This window comes from Psammomys obesus, unplaced genomic scaffold (genome assembly GCF_907164565.1).
Source record: "Psammomys obesus unplaced genomic scaffold, mPsaObe1.curated_primary_1811, whole genome shotgun sequence".
Lineage (NCBI taxonomy): Eukaryota > Metazoa > Chordata > Mammalia > Rodentia > Muridae > Psammomys > Psammomys obesus.
The window spans coordinates 25,131,003-25,143,643 of NW_026592510.1; the positions used below are offsets into that span (position 1 = coordinate 25,131,003).

The 12,641-nt window shown below is 53.9% G+C and overlaps 2 protein-coding genes across 5 annotated transcripts in view; one reads left to right on the forward strand and one right to left on the reverse strand.

Moving 5' to 3' along the window:
- Positions 1–17: 17 nt before the first annotated feature.
- Positions 18–1,988, forward strand: Lrrc10b (leucine rich repeat containing 10B). The gene has a single exon (XM_055613737.1). It carries the CDS (start codon positions 79–81, stop codon positions 955–957), a length of 879 nt encoding a protein of 292 aa, XP_055469712.1. The 5' UTR covers positions 18–78; the 3' UTR covers positions 958–1,988.
- A 4,518-nt stretch (positions 1,989–6,506) lies between these two features.
- Syt7 (synaptotagmin 7) overlaps positions 6,507–12,641 on the reverse strand; it is a 60,435-nt gene continuing 54,300 nt past the window's right edge. For all 4 annotated transcript variants that reach the window (XM_055613738.1, XM_055613739.1, XM_055613740.1 and 1 more), the window contains 2 exons: positions 12,344–12,543; positions 6,507–8,863 (listed from right to left, as the gene is read on the reverse strand). In XM_055613738.1, coding sequence (XP_055469713.1) covers positions 8,759–8,863; positions 12,344–12,543 — 305 coding nt within the window. In that variant the 3' untranslated portion in view covers positions 6,507–8,758. The remainder of the gene's footprint in view (positions 8,864–12,343; positions 12,544–12,641) is intronic.

Here is a 12,641-nt window from a genome sequence, read left to right on the forward strand (position 1 = left end):
GCCCGGGCCCCGTCGGGGCGGCCGGGGCGGGGCGATGCCGGGCGGTGGCAGCGGCGGCCCGGGCCGGGGCCCGTGACCATGGGCATCGCCGAGTCCACCCCGGACGAGCTGCCGTCGGACGCCGAGGAGCAGCTGCGCAGCGGCGAGCAGCAGCTGGAGCTGAGCGGCCGGCGGCTGCGGCGCCTGCCCAGCGCCGTGTGCGCGCTGAGCCGCCTGCAGAAGCTCTACGTGAGCGGCACCGGGCTGCGCGAGCTGCCCGAGGAGATCGAGGAGCTGCGCGAGCTGCGCATTCTGGCGCTCGACTTCAACAAGCTGGAGAGCCTGCCCGACGGCCTGTGTCGCCTGCCGCGCCTCACGCGCCTCTACCTGGGCGGCAACCGGCTGCTGGCGCTGCCGGCCGACTTCGCGCAGCTGCAGAGCCTGCGCTGCCTCTGGATCGAGGGCAACTTCCTGCGGCGCTTCCCGCGGCCGCTGCTGCGCCTGGTGGCGCTACAGTCGCTGCAGATGGGCGACAACCGGCTGCGCGCGCTGCCCGCGGAGCTGCCGCGCATGACGGGCTTGCGTGGTCTCTGGCTCTACGGCAACCGCTTCGAAGAGTTCCCGCCCGCGCTGCTGCGCATGGGCCGGCTGCACATCCTCGACCTGGACCGCAACCGCCTGGGCGGCTTTCCCGACCTGCACCCGCTGCGCGCCCTGCGAGTTTTCTCCTACGACCACAACCCAGTCACCGGACCTCCGCGCGTGGCGGACACCGTTTTCCTAGTAGGCGAGGGCGCCGTCGAGCGCATGGCTGAGCGCGACGAGCCCGTTCCCCGGCCTCCTGCCCGGCGTCCGGTCCGGGTCTTTGAGGATGAGGAGGAAGAAGACCTGCTCATAGGGGGCGCAGGCCCCAGGGCCCTGGGGCCCGCCAGGGACAGCCTTCGAGCCTTGGAAGCCCCTCCAGGATTGGGTACCTGAGCCTCTGCCCTGAGTGGTGGGCTTGAACACTCTGGAAGGAGGGGCTCCGTCGCTGGGCCTCTGACTTGGGGCCGTGAAGGAGCGGCATTGAGTGAGCTGCCTGGCTGAGTTAGGCCTGAGGCCGTCTTCACACACTCCTAGGCAGTAAGAGAGACTCCCTGGGCTGACCTCTGGGCAGTTTTCAGACCAAGAAGTCTGGGACCGAGCCACTGATGGTACCACAGATGAGCCGGTTCTCACCTGGAACCAGGGTCACCGCCCTCCAGAGAATCATCCCCGCTGACTCTGGACGTCCAGGGGGCCTATCACTTCCACCTGGGGTTTGGATCTCCTAGGCCTACCCTAGCTGTTGCTGGGGTCATTACCTCTGGGGCAGACTGTACGGGGACAACCCTGCCCCTCTGCGTGTTGGGGGTTCTGGCCACAGGCAAGGCATAGGGACTCCATCCGAGATAGACGCAGACACAGTTGGGACCTAACGCCTCAGCTTTCCTCAGTTCTCCACCAGGTCCCCGACAGCAGTAAGGTGCACAGAAGAGAGGGTCTCCCCGCCCCGCCTTTCTTCCTGATTTCTTTTCCCAGCATGTGCTGAAATATTGCTGGGCAAAGAGAGATCTTCCCTCTCCGATAGCCTGTGCCCTCAGTTGTCAAGTTTGAGAAGATGACACTGAGCCTCTTAGGGCTTCCTGCCGGGAAGAGAGAGGGGCTCTGCACTCTAGGAGGCTGCCCGGGGCCTCTCTGCTGCCTGCACTCTCCATTTCCTTACATGGGCACAGCCAGGGTGGCTGGCACGGCATGGGGCACTGGACGGCACCATGTGCCTCTACTCCGTCACCAGGGACAGCCTCCGAGGGGGTGAGGAGACCAGGCTTTGCAATTCCCAGGGCCAGATCCAAGCAATAACAGGAGGAGAGGGCCAGAGGACACTCAGGGACACTGTCAGGGGCTGGAGCCCTTGGAAGGTAGTGTTTTCTTTGGGAAGAAGAAGAAAAAAAAAAAAACTGGTTGTAAACATAAATTATATTTCTTGGAGAAAGAATGTGTGTTTCCCACGTCTATTTATTTATAAGCTCGGGAGCACCAAGTTCTACCACTATGGGCGAACCTCCCCCACCAGTGTACCCCAACTCTGTGTCAGGATGACCCCGGCCAGCTGCTGTGTGCCCATTACAGAAAGAAAAGGCGTTGGCTGTCTGAAGCTAGCCTCCTGGCATCTTTGGGTGTCTTCATGTTCTGGCTCACGCTACCCTTGTTTATGCTGTGGGGGTCATCGGCAGCTTAGTTCTCAGTTCCGATTCTAGGATCTCCTACCAGCTGGGCTGGCCTTCCTCTATTCTCTCACCCGTACTGGCCCTGCCCACTCACTCTGTGGCTGCTCTTGCTCCATTCTCCTTTGCCTTTCTCAGCCTTGGTTCCCTCCGTTTTGGCCTCCATCACCATGGCAATAAGAGCTGATGTCATGTGGGGCCAAAAGGTCAGGCTCAGCCCAGTAGCTGGGCTGGTTGGTATATTTGGCTGAGCTCTGGGTAAGGAGGAGGCTGGGCATGGCTCTGGAATGAGGTAAGACTAGATGGACAGAAAGAGTAAAGGGGGGGGGGCAAATTGGGAACTGCTTCAGGAGTAAGGCTAGTGTAGGACCCAACTGTAGGTGTTGTCTTTGTTGAGGTTCAGTCTGAGGTGTTGGGCCTTGTTGGGCTTTGGTAATGTGGAGGTAAGGATTTGGGAGGTTGTTGGGGCGAGGACAACTGCAGACCACCAGAGACGGAGGCTCCTGACCCAGAACTTGTCAGGTACGGCGGAAACCCCCGTGGACCAGGTCTGACCCTGCTCCTAGCTCTGCTTTTGGCTGAGTGGCCCTGATGAAGTCTCAGCTCCCTGGGCCTGTTTCTCCTGCTGTAGATGAGGAGTTGGGTTTTTAAAAGTCTGATGCTCCAGCCCGAGACTCCACTCATCGTTTACCCACAGTCCTTTCTTGTGTAGCTAACAGCTCAAGTTTCCTTCCTCCCTGATGTCTCTGCCCCCCTACCCTGACTCATCCAAGGTGGAATGGTCTGGGCAATGCCCTACAGTGGACTTCCTTTCACTATTCTGAAGTGTTCGTGTTCATGTTCAGGTCCCTCCTTTTCCTCTTTGTCCAGCTTGGCACCCTTATCTAAGGCTATTTATCAACCAAGCAGGAGCTACTGTGGCTGTCGGAAGGGGATCCAGTTTCCACTGGAAAGTTAGTTTGGTTAGAGTTCTTCACATACGAACCTGATGCACACCGTTAGGAATCTCGCATGAGGAAGTGAGGGCACCTGGGAAAGGATTATCTATTGCCAACTCCCCTGGTACAGCTCCCCTCGGTGGTGAAAGCACTGTGGGAGGGCCCCATCATTACCTAAAACTTCGTGACTTGGCCCCTGGAGATAAGGAAAGAGGTGTGCCTTGTCTGTGGTCCCCACACAGTCTCAGGGGCACTCAGAGGTGGCACACATGGGGAAAAGAGTTGGATGTGTGCCAGGCAGGTGCAGAGGCCAAGGGAGCTGGCAGTTAGAGCAGGAGAAAAGGCCAAGGGAACCTGAGTGGAGGGCAGAGGAGGTGGTAGGGAAGGAAACAGATTGAGGAGAGTCTGTGACCTGCCCATTGGCCTATTTGTAGACTCCTAACCCGGTGCTCAGTTCCCACTATGGAAGAGCTACTCTGTCCTTGGCTGGCTGGCAAGTTGGCAAGTGAGATGGAAAAGAATTATTGCCTGTCTCCTCCCCTCTGACCCTCAAGTCTCCAGACTGGTTCCCAAGCCTCCAGACTAGCTGACCTCTTGATTGGCAGGCAGGGCATCCAAGACTGGGAATGTTAGCAGGATCTTTTCCTAGCTTTGTTATTGTCCAGCACAAGGGTTTTGGTAAAGGAGGAAGTGGGGTGACTGGGGACTGGAGACCCTCTCCAGAAGCCCCTCCCCTCCCATGCAGTCACATGAACTTATCTCTTCCAAAGCTTCCTCAAGACATCAGGGCACCATGATTCTGAAGATGGACATTTATTACCACAGCCAGGCGTGCCACACGGAACGTGTATTCAGACAGGGAACCCTGCCCAAGGGCTCACAATCTAAGAGACACCACCCTCGCACACTGTGCACACGCAGACACATACACAGGCACACACAGGACCCAGACACAGGGGAGCGGATGACTTCACAAGAAACAGATGGGGCGGCTGAGGATGGGGCATCAGGCATACTCTGATTGTCCTTCGGCTGTCTTTCTCAGAGAGGGAGAGGAGAGCCCAGAACCCAGGAAGGCCAGTGAGGCCTTTGGAAGCAGTGTGTCTGAGAGGGACTTGCAGGAGAAAGTGGTCTCAGGCACATAGAGGGATGTGTGAGCAGCTCAGAGCAGGCAGAGGGAGTTGAGTCCAGGGGAGAAGCCCTGTGCCGGTGGCCGGGCTCTGGCACCTCTGCTTGCTGAACCACCTATGCTAAAGCTATTATTACCAGGGTTTACTTTCCTGGAGAAAAACTAAGCCAAACCCAGGGTGATTTAGGGTGCTCCTGAAGCTACTTACCTGACCCCAGGACTCCTTCCAACCTCTGGAGTAGAAGCCAAAAGAATCTGCTTGTTATCCACTCCCAGATGCGTGTGTACGCTAGGTGCACTAGCTGCACCTCTGAGGTACACCCCAGCCTACATACAACTTTTCAAAGGATGCTTAAACCATACTGTAGGAAGTTGAAGGGGAAGAAGGGGGAAAGGTGGGCAGCTTCAGAATGGGGGCACTTAGTACAGATGGAGGAGATGGCTCCTGGTCCCAGATGTGGGGGGACAGAGGGTATGTGACCCTCTTCAGTCCAGAGTGGGGCAGGTCCCCTGGAGATATGGGGTTCTCTTAGTGCTTATCTGAAGCAGATATAGTTTGCCTTCTGCAGTACCCTGAGAACTGGCAGGCCAGCTGCCCTGGACCTAGCAGGGAGTGGCTGGGAAATTATTGCTTCTTTGTGAATAGACACTGAGAGCACAGCAAAGGACATGGCTTGCCAGGACCATAGACAGGAGGGCACTGGAGTTCAATTTCTCAGGCCCTCAGGTTGGAACTTGCCAACAGGGATTTTTAGATCGGAAATTTTTTTTTTTTTCCCCAACCATAGAGAATCAGCCTAGACAACAGGTTGGAGAAAGGCCACAGGTCCAGCATGTTAACCTAGAGCTCAGCCTATCCTTTCTTTTCCCTGCCAGGACCTGGAAGGAGACATCAGCCCCAAATCAGAGCAGCTGAGCAGGTGATGATGAGATGGTGGTTGGAGGTGGGGTGGGGTCCCACCTTTGCTTTTTCTACCTACCTGGTAGAGTGATAAGGGTTCCCTGGTGAGAGAGGGAATATATTCCCAGCTACATGAGCTCCAGGGGAGACCCCGGGGAGTTCCCACTACTTCTAAGCATTAGGCCTGGGACATGCAATGCTGCCTGCTTTGGGGATGCCGTTGAGTGTGGGGATTCTAAACTAGATCTGAGAGTGAGCTGCAAGCTTAGGCAGGTCGAAGCACTAATGCAGAGTCGAGTCCCACAGGTGACATGCTCAGTAGAGATACCCACAAGGCTTCCCAGTCTCCCCAATCCCAGCTGCTGCTCCCCTTGGGGGAAGGGAGAGAGGGCTGGGACCCACAGAGGAAACAGCCAAGGCCCTACTTTTTCACGATCCTTTATTAATCAGAACAGGCCTTGCCGCAAAAAGCAGGGCCCATTCCCACAAAAATATGGTTTTGCAAAGAGGAAAATTTTGCTGGCTTAGAGGGTGCATATGGTGGAAATTTTTGTATGGTTCTTTTTTCCTTTTTTTTTTTTTTCTTCATTTCTCTTTGCTGTATTTTTTTCTTTTTTTGTGATAGTGGATTTTTGTTTTATTTTTTATAAAACACTTGCGCTCAAGGACTCAAACACAATACAAACAGTGCCACCAATTCCCACCCCTGGGGCCCCCAGCTGAGCTGGGAATCCCTTGGCTATTATTATTATTATTATTTTTTCTTTTGTGGCTGTTTTCCTTTGTCCCTTCCCTGGCCTCTGGTGCTGGAGGGCAGGTGGAGGGGTATGCTTGGGCAGGTGGAATTTGTATAGCAGTTACATGGGTGATGGTCACAAGGATACCTAAACGACACAACAGCTAAGTCTAGGGTGCCCACAAGATGTTAGATGATGCCCATTAAGGGGCTCGGGACACAGTGAAGAGACAGATCGGCTCTGGTGGTCCCTAGAGGCTCTGTGGGGCAGGGTGGATGGGCAGGTGGGCTTTGCTTTCAGGCATCAGTGACAACTGCTCTGGGTGGCACCTTCAGAGCCCTCCTGCCTTGATCCCCTAGGTCAGGTAATGGTGGCCTCACAACCTCCCCCATGAGGTAGGTGAAGTATTATTACCATCATTTTACAGATGGAGAAACTGAGGCCCAGGGAGTGTGGGTGACTTGCCCAAGATCCTAGGATGGTGGTGGCAGAGCTCTGGTGTCTTCCCCACCCTCAAGTTCCTCCATTTCTCAGCTCCCTCCCCCCCCCCCCTCCCCCCCCGCCCCCCCCCCCCCCGCCATTACCCTAACTTTCTTATGCTCAGATTCCTATCAGCCAGCTGCTTCTTGTGCAAATCCACTCTGCTCTTGGCTCACCATTTGGAGTCTCTTGCTGGTATCCCTCACTCCAGCTACATGTAGGGGAATTCCAGGTTGGGTCAGACCTAGGTAGGGTCTGAGGGGGAATAGCTGTGTGTGGGGGATGCTCTCTGAGCTGACTGGCTAAGAGGTGCATGAAGGAGCCTCGCATAAATCTGCTGCTCTCACATAAATCTTCTTACTCACTGGTGCAAGTTGCTTGGGTCCCTCAGATGGCTCTGTGGGAGTGCTCAGGAGACCGAGGCAGATGGAGGGAAGGATGGGAGCAATTGCTCTCAAATTTCTAGACTCTTGATAGTACCCTCTTCTATTTCCACACAGCCTCTGGGGTCCCTTTCTGGGGGCTACACCCAGCTGGGCAAGGCAGTTGGAGCAGACCCCACTTAAAGCAAAAGCTGCAGTAGAGAAACATTTAGATTTACAAGTAACATGGGTAACTTTTTTTTTTTTTTTTTTTACAATGGAATTTTTCACTCTACAAATGATTCGCCTACTACATAAGAGGTCCCAGGGAACCGGGTGTGAAATTCAATTTAAGAACATTTTGATATGGGCAAAAGGAGATCTCGCTGCCTAGAGCAGAAAGTTGAGCTCCAGGGGAAGCCCACTGGAGGGAAATGTGCCCAAATATCTATGCTTCCACTGTGCTCTGGATATGCAGATCCAGTCCAGAGCCCAGGGTAGAATTGTGGTCCCAACTGCTACCACAGATGTGGTGCTCTGGTGCCACCTCGTGGTAGGTTATGGGAATGTTGGGCTCAAGCCTGAACTGGTTTTAAAGCTCTGTCACTGGCTGGCTCTTTTCTCAGTACAGCATAGAGGGATGACAGGACTTCAGAGGGATCACTTTGGAGTCTGCTGTTTCCAAGGGGAAGCCATCTCCAGTCTCCGCAGAGGCTCGGAGGAGAAACGGCAGCTTCTTTGGGTATGGCAACTTCAGACTCCTGGAATGTTCCCTGTTTCCTCTGTGTGCATGGTGGGTGGGAGGGGCAGAAAGAGGGGGATCAGGGGGATTAGGGGGTTGTACCAAGACAGCCTGGAAAAGATCAGATTATGCAAATAAAGGGATGGAGGTGTTGGGGTGAGGAGTGGGGACAAGGGGCTGTATCCAAGCCAGAGAGCGTGGAGCAGATGCCAACTTGGCTGGAATATGAGATCTGGGAAGGTGGGAGTCCCCGGGTAAGGGGTTAGGGATGCCTGAGAAGGAGGGAGTGGTGCCCTGTTGGAAGGCCATGCACACGGTGAATAAGTCCCTACAAAGTGTAAGCCCAGGCCCAAGAAACAACATTGGAATGGGAAATTGCTACTGGGGAATTAGGAGGGTGGGGGCTACAGAGACAGGCAAAGTGGGTGCCAGGAGCATCTGCCTTGGCCCCCACTCCTTCTGGTCAGCTATCCATACCTTTCCTCTCCTGCCTTCCCTGTGACCTTGACCTCTACCTGACCCAGTCCCACTTCATCCTCATGAAATTCTGCTACTCTCCATAGCCAGTCAGCACTGCCAGCCCCAGGGGACAGGGAGTGAGCACCCCCTTTCACACATGTGCACATGAGCTTACACACATGCACACACACACACACACACACACACACACGCACACACACACACAGTAGACACAACACAAATACACAGGGCCACGTCTCCAGGACCCTGGAGCACAGGCTATATACTATCCTTGGCGTCCAGGGCGCAGCCGGCACCTGAAGCTGGGGGTGGGCCTGATGACCAGGCTGAGGCCAAACGCCTCAGCCTTCCTCTCCTGGGCCCCAAAAAGGAGGGCTAGAAAGTGGTGGCTTCTCTCCACTCCAGGCACTGCCTTAAAGAAAACGGAGGGCTATGCCCACCTGGCGGGCCTCTGGAGGGATCTGCCCATCTGCCCATCTGGCTCTTGAGCTTCCCCCACTTCTTTAGTATCAGCAAATCAAGAAAGAAAGAGGCAAAGCAGGGAAATGGCTCCCAGAGCCCTCACTCCCAAGTTGGACTCATGGGGGTGGGGCTGGTACTTCCTAGAAATGGGGCCCAGTAGAGTTCTGGTACCCCTTCCTGTCTGAGCCCTCAGGGTTCTCCCCTCACCCATGTCAGGGGGGCCGGGCTGGGCATTGTGCATAAAGTGGTAGGGACATGATGGGGACCCAGGCCTTGGCCCTTAAGGCCTCCCTTGGCCCCACTCAGGCTTTCAGCTGGTGCCACTGGGCCACAGGCTGCCGGGGACGAGCGATCATGTCCTTCCAGTGTTTTACTTCACCTGGTCCGCTCTTCCAGGACAGGTAGATCTGGGGAGGAAGAGAAGATGCATTATGGCAGGCTCCGAGGCTTGGGCCCCGTCCCATAGTAACAGCCTGGACTATGGAAGCTGCCCCTTTCCTTCCCTGCCAGCCTGACCTAGTTTTTTGCCTGTGCTATCCCCTCAAGGGCCTGGGCATGCCTGGCCCTTTGACATCAGACTGTAACCTATTTTGCAGTGAAGGTCAGGACACAGGCAGTCGTCTGGGGCAACCTTCCCTGCCCTTGCCCTATGAAGGGGCCACCCTTGTTGCTATCTCTCCCATCTCCTGTCATTTCTTGTTCTCACCCCATCAGGCTCCGCTCCAGGGGCTTTACATCTAGAGGTCAATGTACCCTTGCAAACCTGGCAGGTGAGCGGACTACATGATTAGCCATAGTTTTCAGATGGAGAAACTAAGGCACACAGAGATAAGAGTCTTACCTTCAGCCAGAGTTTAAAAGTTGAAAATGGTGTAAGGCAAGCCTTGGGGGTTCTAGACTACCAAGCCATCCCAGGCCTGTGTAAGGGCTCCTCAACATTGCAGGGCTGCCCTAGAACCCCCACCTCCAAAGTGGTCTCAGCTGAACCTGATCTGGATACTGACAGATGCTTAAGACCAGATGCATTGGAAGAAAAGCAGAAAGTGTTGCAGGACCCTGATCAGGGCCCCGTGAGGCCATCAAGATGATAACTTAGAGGGCAAGAAACAGTCACAGGCCGAAGAGCCTGGGGACTGGACAACTGAGTACAATGTGCTAGCTGATACTGGATCCTGGAGCAGAGATGAGGTGGTAGCCGAAGAACTGGCCAAATGCAAGTGGAGTCTGGTGGGTTCACATCAAGATCCCATGTCAGTTCCTTAAGCTGTGGCAGTTGCAATGTGAGGGGAATAGCAGTTGATGACAGGGGGCAAGATGGATATGGGCACTCCATTTTATCATTGCTATTTTTCTGTAAACTTAAAAGTATTTAGCAAGGTGTAGCATCTCATACCTAAAACCTTCACACTAAGGCAGAAGGATTGCTATGAGTGTGAGGTCAGCCTGGAGGTACATAGTGAGTTTGAGGGCCAGCCTGGGCTTCAAAGTGAGATCCTGTCAAAACAATAAAATACCAAAATAAAATGAACAAATACTATTCAGGGGAGGAGTATGTCTCCCAGCCTCAGGCCCCTCTGTGCAATGGACTGATAATAGAGCCTGACTAACAGACAGCTGGAGGTGGTGCACATTTGCTGCCCTCATGTGACTGAGTTCTCAGTCAGTTCTCTCTCTTTCTGAGGCTCAGTGGCTACTCCTGCCCACTATCCCATGACTATCACCATAGGGTCACGGCCAAGTGCTCCTGTGTGCCTGCTTGCATTTGCAACATTACCCAGCGTGATGCCACAGCCTGGAGCAAGGCCAGATTCCCAGCCTTCAGGAGCTGAGCTGGTCCTGTGACTCAGAAAGGTTCCGACGTTTTTGGGCTTTCTAAACTACCCCAGGCTAAAGCAAGACCAAAACCACTTTTGGCTTGGTTCTGCCCACCAAAAGCTAGTCTGTTAAAGTTGCCAAACATAATCTCCAAAGAACACCTAATTCTAGAAGGCAGAACTGTGGGAGGGGCTAAAAGGACTCTGGGGCTCAGTGGGCTCTGCCCTGACCATACACTCTAGCTGCTGTACCTGTGCGTATAGGTTGGCTGAGTGATTCTCCCAGAACCAGCCTTCTTCCACAAGGCTAGCTGCTTTCCTCTTCCCAACAATTGGGCCCTCCTTTTCATTTGTCTGAGGAATGCCTCCAGACTGGCCCCTTCCCTGCAGGTGCCAGCCCATCCTTCTCCAAACACATGTTGTTTGGGATTTGAATGAGAATGGCCCCTGTAGGCTCATTATATTGAAATGTTTGGTCCCCAGCTGGTGGAACTGTTTGGGAAGGTTTAGGAGGTGTGGCTTTATTGGAGGAAGTATGTCATCGAGGAGGAGGGTGACTTTGAGGTTTCAAAAGTCCACACTATTCCCACTTATCCCTCTCTGCCTTGAGCCCATGGATCAAGATGTGAGCTCAGCTGCTGCATTAGCACTCTGCCTGTCTCCCTGCTGCCGTGTTGCCCACCATGATGGTCATGGACTCACCCTAAGAAATTGTAAGCAAGTCCCTGATGACATTATAAGCTGCCTTGGTCACGATCTTTTTCAAGGCAGTGGGAAAGTAACTAAGACAGTCATATACTCAGGGCCCTGTGTTTCCCACTCCGTCATTCCCTCTGCCCTGGTCAGTTGTTCTGCACTGTTTCTGGTCGAACTTCTAAGATGTGGCCAGGGTTTAGTCAGTAGAGTGCTTGCCCAGCACACATGAAGCCCCCAGATTCAATCCCCTGCACCTAAAGCAGGTACAATGCCACGTGCCTATCATAACAGTGTTTGGGAGGCAGAGGCAGCAGGATCAGAAATCCAAGGTTATCCTCAGCTACATAATGGATTTGAGGCCAGCCTGAACATGACAGCTCACACCTCAGCACTAGGGAGGCAGTGGTGGGTGGATCTCTAGAGTTCAAGACCAGCCTGGACTACAGAGAGAGTCCCAGGACAGCTGGGGATACACAGGGACAGTCTGTCTCAAAACAAAGCAAAACTCTGGAAAGCAAACTTCTGTTATTGAATGGATTACCACACGTGCCATGGAAAGAAACATCCCAAAGCTAACTTCTATCACAGCAGACACTACCTGTGGACTCCAAGCACCAGGCTAAGTATCCGTGTCTTTATTGAACGCTCCTACAACCCTGCACAGCTAGGACTTCCTTACTCTCATTTTGAGCAGAGAAAATGAGGCTCAGAGAGGTGACAGCTCTTATGGGTGGAGTTCCAGAGGCAGAAGCATAGCTCAGTAGCAGCATAAGCCTGGGTTCCATTCAAAATATGCCAAACAAACAACAAAACCTGAACCCAGGGCGCTGAACATTTGTGTCCATACTCCCAACACTGAGTCAGAAGCCCAGGAACATGCTTTTCAAAGTAGAAAAGTGGAGGTTTATGTCACAGAACTGTGTTGTAGGAAAACTCAAGCCAGGCCTGGCTTCTTGACTAACATGGAAGAAGAGGTCACCTTCCTCCAGAGCCTCCATCTATCTCAGGCAGTTCTGACCTTTCTGTGGGACGCTCTGCGGGACTGGCATTAGCTTCATTTACAGATAAGAACACAGAAGCTCAGAGAGGCTAAGTGACTTATGCCAGCCATCCCGCCAGCTTTGTGCAGATCAGCCGAAGTCAGGTCTTTGGTTTCTGGAAGGGTCTCTGCCACAGCCCCACCCAGCTCATTCCACAAACTGAGCTGAACCAGTCTGAGAACTCAGAGCCTTTGGGGGAACTCAAAGCACTTCTTTCTGTCCCTTCTTTCCCTGTCTGGGTCTTTCCTGGTGTACAGGGCTGTGCTCATCCTTGGTCCCTGCTGCCTCTTAAGGACAAACCCTGTGGCCCTGGCTGTGCACCCCAGCCTAGCCCTACCTTGCCAATGACGTCATTGCGGCTGAGCTTGTCTTTGTCCATGACAGTGATGATGATGGTGGTCTCCCTCAGTTTCTCCGTGGGGATGTCGAAGGCGAAAGACTCGTTGAAGATGGGGTTCAGGTTCCTCTTCTTCGTCACTGTCTTCTTTTTCTCTACCCGCTTGTCTTTATACATCAGCCACACCTTTACATAGGGGTCTGGAGCATGGTGGTAGAGGAAGGGTTAGAGGAAGGGTTGGAGAACGTGTATGTGTGTGTGTGTGTGTGTGTGTGTGTGTGTGTGTGTGTGTGTGTGT

Coding starts and splice junctions, on each gene's coding strand:
- Lrrc10b (XM_055613737.1), top strand. CDS start 79: ATGGGCATCGCCGAGTCCACCCCGGACGAGCTGCCGTCGGACGCCGAG.